The sequence below is a fragment of the Macaca thibetana genome, chromosome 12 (genome assembly GCF_024542745.1).
Source record: "Macaca thibetana thibetana isolate TM-01 chromosome 12, ASM2454274v1, whole genome shotgun sequence".
NCBI classification, from domain to species: Eukaryota; Metazoa; Chordata; class Mammalia; order Primates; family Cercopithecidae; genus Macaca; species Macaca thibetana.
Window position 1 is genome coordinate 51881895 of NC_065589.1, and position 11221 is coordinate 51893115.

The following is an 11221-nucleotide window of genomic DNA, read 5'->3' on the forward strand; positions in this document are numbered from 1 at the left end:
ATTGTATATTTGTGTCTCATAAAGTCTGCTATAGATGTACAAAAATAGCATCATATGGCATATAACATTTTGCACCTCACTTATTTTGTAACATTCAAAATGAATTAGATCTACATGCATCAGTATTAACAAATCATATTACCATTTCAGTTATTTTCAGTATTTATTCAGTATCTGTATCCCCGTTTAATTGCAAACACAAGTTGGATCATACTTGTCTCATTAACCACTCACTGCAAATCCTAAACACCTCACAGTTTCTAGCACATATTAGGCAAGAAATAAACATTCGTTGACTAAGAATCTATCAGTGAATAATAAAGCACAGGAATAATGCTAAGGTTGATTTATATAGATCTGAACTGCTCAATCAAATTTAATTAGCTAAATATCTTGAACTAATTCTGTTTGTGTGCTGTTTGAACAAAAATTAGTGAAATGCTGAGGGGGATGGTAATCCTTTTAGCTCTTACTTGGTAGAAAAAAAGACCTAAAGAAAATAATTTTAAAGGTTATACATTTTCATTTATATAGAGGGATCTAATCTTGGATATTGGTTGGGTACCAGAAATGAAGAAAACAACACAAGAGGAGAACAAAATTCCTGCTATATAGAAGGCATTAAAAAAAAAAAAAAAAAAAAAAAAAAAAAAAAAAACCCAGAAGTTTGCTTTGTAAAACAGTGATTGAAAATATTGAAATGGAAACCAGGAAGCCAGAAGAATCCTGGACTTCAGCCACTTTCTTACAGTCACACAAGTGGGAAAGCAACTTCATAAAAGCAATGGGTTATCTGACTACAAATTTACACTTATTACAAAAGCAATTCTAGAAGAGAAGTAGAGCAATTTCAAGTGGGTACGTTTACAATAAAACCGCTAACTTGCCAGAATAAGGGTGTTCAGATAGTTGGAAGTTATTTTTTTGGTTATCCTTTAACAGCAGAATTGTTTCTTCACAGTCCAGTAAAAAGAGACATTAAGGCAGAAATATTTTATTGGTATGATTAAAGAGGATTAATAGTATTAGTCACCATGGAATGTTAACAAAATCATTTGTCCTGTAATTTCACCAGATGTCAATGAAGTTTCATTGTGCAGAAGATGTAACATTTATTCATCTCAATTCAAATATTCATCTCAAACAGTATTATTTAGTTCATTCTTTATTTACATTATAAATCTTGTGCATAGACCTGGATCAATGATGCATATACTTCAAGGATCTAAGTAAAATAATAAATAAAGAATAAGCTATATTATACTGAAGAAGAGAAGTTTGGACTTTTACATTTCATGTGTGGCTCTCTAACTTTTTAAAGAAAATTAAACTACAATGGCAAATGTCAGCATCAAAAGATTTGAAAGTGAACACATATAAAGATGTGGAATTAAAAACCCATTTCCTGAGTAACTTTGACATAATTTTTTAAATTACCTCATTTTGGCCCAAATTATGATATGAAAGAATAAAAAATGGAATACTTGAAATTTAAATAATATATTCTGAGTTTTTCAACTAAAATCTTTAATTTGGAATGACTGTGAGAAAGAACAAAACAATAGAACTTGGGTGGAATTCAATTAACAATTTATACCATGGTTTTAGATATCAATAATCTCATTTAACAGAAGAAAGTCAAGCCTTAAGGATTAAGTTTTAAGCTGTCCTCTCAAAATAATCTTTGTAAATTGCCCCTTTGTGATGATTTGTGAAAGGCACATATAAAATAACGAAAAGTTATAATTCTAAACTAGATCTAAAAAAAGTTCAGCAAGAAACTGATTATCATAACTGAAATTTGAATTTTACAATAAAATGGTTCAAATGTGAGTATATTTGCGTAACTGATACTAATATTTAATCATTTTTATTCTGGAATGCATAATATGAAAGCAAGCAGACTTTATATCGAATGAGTTTATATTGAAACTTGTGGGGAGAAGAGCTACTCAGGCAGTTTACATTTTCAGAATTAAGAAACCAATACTATAATATTTGGAGAGCAATAATATTTAAGTTTTAACATTTTAAGTCAACAAAGCCTTTCAAAAAGTAACATATTTCAATAACTCAATATACACAGTCCTTCATAAATATTAGAACTCCAGAACTATGAAATGGAGATTGATACTGAAGACAATATGTACTATAGACAGAGTAAATAAGCAGACAAATTAGGAACCTTGGGGGCCACTCACAGATCCAAATGTCTAAAATAAACAAGGGAAGTAGCTAGATATTTTGCATGTTTTGGAAGAGCTAACATGCAAAGAAAAAAATTTTTCTTAAGAAACCATTTGTTTAGAACTTGAATAGTCTTTTATTTATTTAAAATCTTTTTACTTATATGGTTAATCTAACCTCAAAGGAATTTATTTTAAAAAGCCAGTGGTGTAACATTTATTTTTAGAGTTACATTTCTGCTACATTTTCTTTCTTTCAAAGGTTGCAGGGTAATGTTTTATTTTTAGAACTACTATATAACTTTAACATTTACTTTTAACTTTACTAATTTTTAACAACTGGGACATAAGACTGCTTACTAGAAAAATACAATTAGTTTTAATAAATGCTGATGGTACCATCTGCCAAATAACTTATAGTCACATTAACTACCGCCAATTATGCTTCTCTCATTAAAACTAAACCACAAAACAAACTCCATCCTAACAAAACACACAACAGACCAACCCCCTCAAAAGAGAAAAAAATCTAAATATGCTAATAGAAAAAGCAAAGTGCTAGGAACCCTGGAAAAGGGCACCTGAGTGGGGTGGGAGTTTGTACCAGATAACATTCAAAATTACTTTCAAATTCAAATCTGTGATTCTAAAAAATATGTAAGATTATGGTAAATAAAAGTACATCAAAATTCAAGAAAGGTTGGACTATGTTTTAAAAATAAAAGAAAGCCTTCAGCTATTTACAGAATATAAACTTAATTATAGCTCAAGATTTCAAATATAATTGCTGGGCAGAGGAGATTTTCATTATATAAACAAAAATCACCAGAAATGTAATATGAAAACAGAAATTCAAAAACTATTTTGGGTAAGAATTTTTTCTTTCAAAAGCTAAGCCTTCCAAATAGATAATTTTAATTATCTGTGGTTTTAAGGACTGAAAGCATTTCAGCAAGGTAAACAGGTAATGAAAAAATACCATTATTTTTAATCATACTACATATAGAAAAATCATATCCTCAGATATTGAAATATGGCTTAAAATAAATTGTTCTTTGCCATTGAGATGTGGTATACAATTTTTCTTAAAAAAAAAATTCCATAATTAGTAAATGAGATTTAGAGTTAAAAGTATAGTAAGAATGTTACAAGATTAACCGACAGAAGCAGTTGGCACCAGCTCACCCATTTCTAATACTTGCCTTTTGAGGACAAGATCATACTTTTTTTTAAAAGCAATACATACTGGTTTTCAATAAGTATTCTGTAATTTATTGTTGAACGAAATTTTAAAAACCACAGATTCTGCCAAAAAAGCAATGCAATCCAAGTGCTAATTAGTATCCTATTCATTTTGGTGAAGGGTTAATGGTTCAGGAAGCCAATATAAAAGTTTTTTATGAAAACAGGTTTTCTATACATGGCATATTTTAAAAATCTCTATTAGCTACAACTTACAAAAATTACTAAAGTAGATCTACAATCTATAAAATAGAAACGGTAAACAAAGTCAACTTAAATTCTCTTCCTCTCCTATGTTCACAAAATAGAAACAGAAAACATTTTAAGACCATAGTAACAGAATCACTTTGTTAAATAAGCATTTACAATCAGTCTACTTAACATACTATTTTAAAAATAAGTACCTTTTCTATTACTATTTAAAAAGTTAAGAATTCTAAGAAACATCACGTTTTGCCCGCTGTTTCATGTTGGATAAATATTGCCTCAGATCCTCTTAGAGTAGTTTTCTAAATTTCTCAAAGTCATGTGCATTTTATGGTATTCAGATTAATAAACTACTGACTGGAGGTTGGGGTATAAAATAAAAGAACTTCCCCCAACCCAATTAAATTCCTTCCACTTCTAAGCAATGTAAGAAACAAAGGTTTTTAACTTTGTTACAATTTGAAATAAAAGAAAAATAGTTGAACTTGGATATACTTGAGTTTATGTTTACGTATAATTGTACCCTTGAACTACATGACAGAGAAAAGACAGAGTAAGGTAAAGTCCATTCTCAATAAATCTAAGTGAAAATCTGAGCATAAGGCCATGATGCATGGTAACAAATTTCCATTTATGCTACATCTCCAACATCTGGTTTTGGTTTTATTACACAATGCAAATATAACATTTAATCCAAAATGGTAGAGAAGGAATTGAGAAGAAATCACACATTAAGTATACCGATCATATACCTTTAAAAAATGCTTTCTAGCATTTTCAAGGCCATCTAGGAGAAAAAACCAAAATTTTTACAAATGAATAGTAAAACAGATTCTTAAAACTAAAAATTGTACCACAGTGAACTAAATAAAACTATTCCATAAACTGCTCAACATGAGAGGTGCACTACTTCTTTTAAGTCAAAAACAATTTTAAAAATACAATCCTTCCTTATAATAGATTTTGGAAAGTGCTTTAAAGTCAGATTCCACATGAAATGTAATATTCTTGGTTTCACTTTTCCAGAGTTCCCCCAATATTGTTACTACTCTCTTACCCTGGCAGTACTGGTAGTGAATGGGAGTGGTAACAGAAACCACAAATCTTTAAAGTCAAATTGAAGAAGTCAAATGGTAAAGTATGTTATACTTTACCAATTCTAGGGCAGCAAAAATTTTAGGGGTTCTTTTGTGTCAAAGCTTGGAACAGGAGTAGATCAATGAATAATTTATACATAATATACAATGTGAAAAGAACTGCTCGTCATTTTCAGAATATGAATGGGTAGATTAAGGTATATAGATAAGGAAATGATATATATGTATGCACAAACATACATATGCACAAACATATGCAACCCATACATTATATATAAATTATCAGGATATAGGCTGACATAACAGTGTGTATTTCAGCAGTTCTTTCCACATAAATATATGCCTATTAAATATACACTGTCAAATCAAGATCACCAGGCATTTTAAGTCTCCTCTCTCTTTGCTTCAAATGAATTTTTTAAAAAAGTCTTTAAAAGCAAGTAATCATAAACTGTTACATATATTGAATATATTATTATACTGGAATTCCTTATTAACTAATTCTAAAAGAACTTCCTTTAAAAATCCCACAGATTAGGCCGGGCTCGGTGGCTCAAGCCTGTAATCCCAGCACTTTGGGAGGCCGAGACGGGCGGATCACGAGGTCGGGAGATCGAGATCATCCTGGCTAACATGGTGAAACCCCGTCTCTACTAAAAAATACAAAAAACTAGCCGGGCGAGGTGGCGGGCGCCTGTAGTCCCAGCTACTCCGGAGGCTGAGGCAGGAGAATGGCGTAAACCCGGGAGGCGGAGCTTGCAGTGAGCTGAGATCCGGCCACTGCACTCCAGCCTGGGCGGCAGAGCGAGACTCCGTCTCAAAAAAAAAAAAAAAAAAAAAAAAAAATCCCACAGATTAATACAAATTCATGTAAACAACAATATTTCCCCTTTCAAATGGTTTTAAAACTTCTATAATATATTCAGGAAACCTCCAGAATATGAATGGCAGATTTAAATAAACATAAAAATATAAAGTACTATATTTGACCTACAATACATGGAGCCTCTATAATTTCTACTACAATTTGGATCATGCTGTACAAACATACAAAATTCCTTCTGAAAATGTAATCCCCTCAGAAACCAGTTAAGGTGAATTTCTAGATCATTGTCATTCTGTTTAATATAAATTCTACTGAGATTAACAGTTTTATTCTAAAGCAATATAATGATACTCTTCATTTGGTTTAGCAATGTTTTTCCTATTATTAGGCAACAACAGATAAAATGAGAGTTACATAGTGAATAACAACAATATTCCTCCTTGGAAAGCAAAAATAACCTACAAATAGGGTTGCATTTTTTTTAAGTTACCAAATGGAAAAACAACCAAAAAAATTGAGAGAAAAGTTTTTATTCAAATACTTCTAGTACAACCAATAGGAAAAGTCCTCCTCCCAAAAAAACCACTAATGCTATATTGCATTTTTAAAAATCAAATAAAGCCCTTTTGAGTACTTCTAGTTTACTTTGAGGCAGCTTCAGAATAGCAAACACTTTAACAGTATCTTCATAAAGAATAATTTTTTCTAAGTTAAAATCCCAACTGTATTTGTACCTAAAATGTTGAAGTTGCTTTGATTAAAAAAAAAAAAAAAAAAAAAAAAAAAAAAAAAAAAAACAATAAAATCAGCTTAAAATAAATTTATTGTACAATACAAAATGTAGGCATACTGGAAAATAAAGGTACATTATTAAATATACAAAGCAAATGAAAGAAAGCTAAACAACACAAATGTTTTCATCCAAACACTAAGATAAAATGCACAACATTTATGCTAAAAACAAAGTACTTCAAGAACAATATGCATTTCAAATGAAATGTTAATGATGCCAAAAAATAAAAAGAAAGAAAAAAGAAAATCAAATATGCTACATTGTAAATGCTTGAATATCAAGAATCAATAATGGCATAAAACAAACCCAATAATACTGGGTACTTTCAAGAACTTTGTTTAAAAAGGTGTTAAGAATACTGAAAGAATCAAAATATGTCCTTAAAACTGGCAAAGTTTTTTCTTTTTTAAGTTTGAGAGCCTATTCACAGTATCTTATCTCTTCTTCCATTTACACTTTTCTATAAAAATTTCTGGATGCTCCTTCTTAACATTTTCTAAACACAGTAGCTTAGATAACAGTACTTCATTTTTAAGTATGCATTTAAGCATTACCAACACCAAAATAGTAAGTGCCACAAATTAACAAGCTAATTTTGAAATCTATACGGCTATGTATGCAATATGAAAACTAAATCTTCATTTTATAAAGTGAAACCAATTTCTAAATGAAATGGTAAAATGTAACAATTTAGATCATAGGGGAAACCACAATGCCTTTTTTCCAATTAAGGCATTTGGTTGCCCAAACTACAAATGGCCCCGGTGCAACTAACACAAATATGCAGTGAGGCCTTGAGAAGCATCCAGTTAGGATATGCATCTGAACATTCAAAGAACATTCAAGTAAGCATAAAATCCTGGGCAAAATCCTCTACAACTTAAAATATAATTATTTAAATATATAAATTTAATACTTAAGTTACCCAAAAGGCGTTTGGCTAGCACCTCTGGTAGGGAATTTCTTTTCTTAATATCACAGTTCCCAAACTCAAGACATTATGATCAAGATTTTCTATCTTTATTTGCACTAGTATCTAAAATACTCAGTGACATCTTTTTTGTTACACTATGTTTACTTTTACAGACTTTGCATTACCACATACACCATCATGCTAAGAAGTCACCAAGTTTTTCTTCTAATCCCCCACTAAAATAAACAGGTTTCAACAAACTTGAAACTGTAGGGGAACTACGGGGAAAACCAGAGGGGTATATGGAAGAAGGAAGAAGTGTGAATAGGTCCTATAGGATTTTACAATCACTTTGCCAAGACAACTTTAAATACTATGAATAATTACTTGAAATCAGGTTGTGTAGAATCTATAGTTCTCTTAAAAACAAGTTTTGATTCTCAATATTGCATTTTTATTATCAAACAAAAGGATTTAGATCTAACATATTTTAGTAGCATACTTACTACCTGCAGACTAAATTCATTTCTCAAGTACTCTAAAAGAGTTCAAATAGAACAAACTTTATGAGATGCTATAACTTATAACAAAAGAAATATTAGCATTTATAAAATTATTAGGATAATAAAATTTTAAAAGCTAAAAACCAAAATTTGCCATTCATATTTAAATATAACATAGAAAAAGTTATGTGGATAATATGAAAATAAAATTGTTTAGGTGAACAATTCACTTGAAGACACTCACTGTTTCTCCTTCTGAGTAACTAACCATTATAGCTTTTTATCAATGAAATGTCATTATCTCACATCTGAAATTCTTTGGCTGGAATGTTTTAGTAACATAAGACACTCCTGTATATAACAATTCTGACAGAACAGAGGAGTTGCAAAATAAAAAAGGTATATTTTAAAACATTTGATAAAATTTTAAATAAATTTTTTTAAATGTAAAGCCAATCTATCACTAAAAATGGCATAAATGTAAATGCAAGCTAATTTTATCCACTGCTATTTTAAATACAATAATTTGGGGTTCATTCTTTTGCCTTTTTAGTTTTGTATTTAGCATAGAAGTACTTTCTATTGCCACTACAGACATCAAGTTAGTTTAAAAATGGAAAGGAAAAAACAAAATGCAACAAAAGTTATGAGTTTAATTTGTGAATTTTAGAACTAAGAATTACAATTTTCTGTTACTGTTGTAAAATGGGATTATCTGACCACATAGTTAACATCTTAATTACATCAAGAAAAATTTAAATTTTTCCTTTTTGTATTTTTAAAAATAAAGCAAATTTATGTACTTGTAAATATTTTTTAAAGACCAACAAATGCACTTCTTAATCTACTGTCTTTATACAAAGATTAAAAGGAAAAAAAAAAAGCTTTATGGCTCCAGCACCCAAGATTGAGAACAAAAAATACCTCAAATAAATATTTATAACTTGCAAAAAAAAAGCTAAAGGTGTTTGAAAGATTAAATGAAGAAACATTCTGAAACTAGAACCCATTTCTTTAGCTTTTCTCTCCCAGACTTTCCATTCTATATACTACAGTTGTAGAGATGTCCTCATTTGACTCAGGTGACACTTTTTTCCATACTGTCTCTTTTAAAGCAAGTTCTTGTTGGAGACTTTCATAGTCCAATGGTCCAAAGGAATGCTAGTTGTTCAAGCAACATACATAATTTATTAGTGCACTTGAGTGAAGAAAGGTCCAAGCTATAAAATGGTATTTTTCAATGAACATTATTAAAATGTTAACATTTTAAACCACCACCTCTGACATTTTGTTTCATGTTACTCAGGTCAACTCCCACGGAAGTTTCTATTCTGTTGGTTTTGCATAATTCTTACATAGTAACAGAAATTAATTTGATAAAAACTAACAAAAATTTAGTTTAGCACTACAGAAAATGTACTTAGTATGTATTAAAAATATTTTCTACTTACAAGTTCTTCATATTATCTTGAGGTCTAATTAGGTAATTTTACTACAAACATTTTCAATATGGTACGCAAAGAAACTGAATCAAAATTCTCAACACAAGCCCCTTGGTGCAGTGAAAAACTATATAAAATATAGACCAAAAAAGTTAAGTCCTGACTCTTAATACTACTTCTAAAAAAGGAATATATGTGTACAAGAGTATGAAGCCAAATACATTGATAAAAACACAAATAGGACCGTAAGATTATTAGGAATACTGCATTAAACACAGTGGAAAAAAATATTTCATCTACAGTGACTTAACAAAACTTTTGAGGCTTCATATGGTCTCTCACTAATACGATAATCCTTTTCATTTACATATCCATCTACACAGTATGCAAGAAGTTAAAATAAACTTCAATTTAGGACTGACAAATATTAAAACAATGCTTTATAGCATGTAGCACGTTTCAATGTCTTTTTTTTTTTTTTTTTTTTTTTTTTAACAGAATCAATTCTAAAAATCTTGCTTCAAATAGTGGAAAATGGAAGGGGAAAACCCTGACACTAGGCTAACCAGTTTCAATTTAAGTAACAAAACAGTAATATTTAAATATCTATATCTATTAACTATCTATTAAGCAATATTTAAATATCTAATACTGGTGATCCCGGATTAAAATGTCAACAATTTGTTTACACTCATTTATGAATAGCAAAGACCCGAGGTCACTAACAAAGATTTTATTTATACAGGCAAATATCACTTTTTCTCTTCTTAAAAATTTTATATAATTATCTAAATAAGAATTTTGCTTACCCTTTGATCACCACCTTCTCTTCGAGGATCAAGTTTTTTTGCAAAGTGTCTCAAATTATCATAGTTATGGAAATTACACAGAGAAACAAGATCCTGTAAACAGTTATACAGAGCAGGTATAAGAAATTGGCTATTCATTGGTTATGTATATCCATATTTTAACAAACTCTGCTTATATCGTCCAGCTTAGAAATCATCACTACATGCTAATAAAGTAGTATAATACATCAATAAGAGACCTAAAATCAGAGTAAGATATGGATACAAGTTTTAAGGGCACTGCTTACTAACATGATCCTAGGGCTCGGCCAATCAAATCATCTTTCACCTTCTACAAAATAGGGTTTATAACCAGCCCCATGAAAGAATTCTTCTATCAAATAAGTGTAAAGCAACATTAAAATATAAGTAAGTACTCTGGTTACAATCTACTATACTTTATCTGCAATCCAATGTCATACTCTAGTTTTTGTAAAATATAAAAGACTGGAAAATAAAACAAGTTTAATTGAGTATGGCACTCAATATGAACTCTGGAAAGTAATAAATGTAACTAAAACTAGAAGCTCAAACATTAGCAGGAAGTAGGTAACAACAAAATACAGAACTATCAAGAGCAGTAACACTTTAAAAACTGTTTAATCTTTTTTTAATTTTCAGTGCTTATTTCCTCAAAAAAATGTTTAAAGGTAGTCAATGGATAAAGATATTTAAAAATGCAGATTAAAGATAAACCAAAATAATTCTTAAGATATACTAGGTTTTAAATTACTTCTCCAAGTTTAATATCTTTTGTTGAGCTTTTGAAAATTGATACTAATTCTAACCATGAAAATTGAAATATTAGCATCTAACAAATATAATCTGTGGGAATAATTAAATGGGAGCTATCTGACAGAGGCAACTTGAAGCTCCTCTGGGAGTATTTCCACAGCTACCTAATAACTGGCACACTATAGGTGGAAGGTCAAGAGTTAATGAACTATGGAAAATAGGTTACAAAAAAGAATCAATGGATGACTCAACTTATATCATCATTATTCTCATTAAGAAAATATGCTTACGTGACAAAAGTGAATTCCCTTAACACTGTTGCCCATCTTATCCAGAGGAGGAGACCAGCACATCATACCCATAACATTGGGGACAACTAAAAGAATGCCCCCAGCAACTCCAGATTTTGCAGGAAGACCAACCTACAAA

General features: G+C 30.0%; 1 protein-coding gene across 4 annotated transcripts in view; it reads right to left on the bottom strand.

Moving 5' to 3' along the window:
• Window positions 1-11221, bottom strand: part of GLS (glutaminase) — an 89658-nt gene that overhangs the window by 25641 nt on the left and 52796 nt on the right. For 2 of the 4 annotated variants that reach the window (XM_050751706.1, XM_050751710.1), the window contains 2 exons: window positions 11083-11214; window positions 10019-10111 (listed from right to left, as the gene is read on the bottom strand). In XM_050751706.1, coding sequence (XP_050607663.1) covers window positions 10019-10111; window positions 11083-11214 — 225 coding nt within the window. Of the gene's footprint in view, window positions 1-6363; window positions 8988-10018; window positions 10112-11082; window positions 11215-11221 lie in introns of those variants that run through there. The other 2 variants (XM_050751707.1, XM_050751709.1) reach the window with 2 other exon arrangements.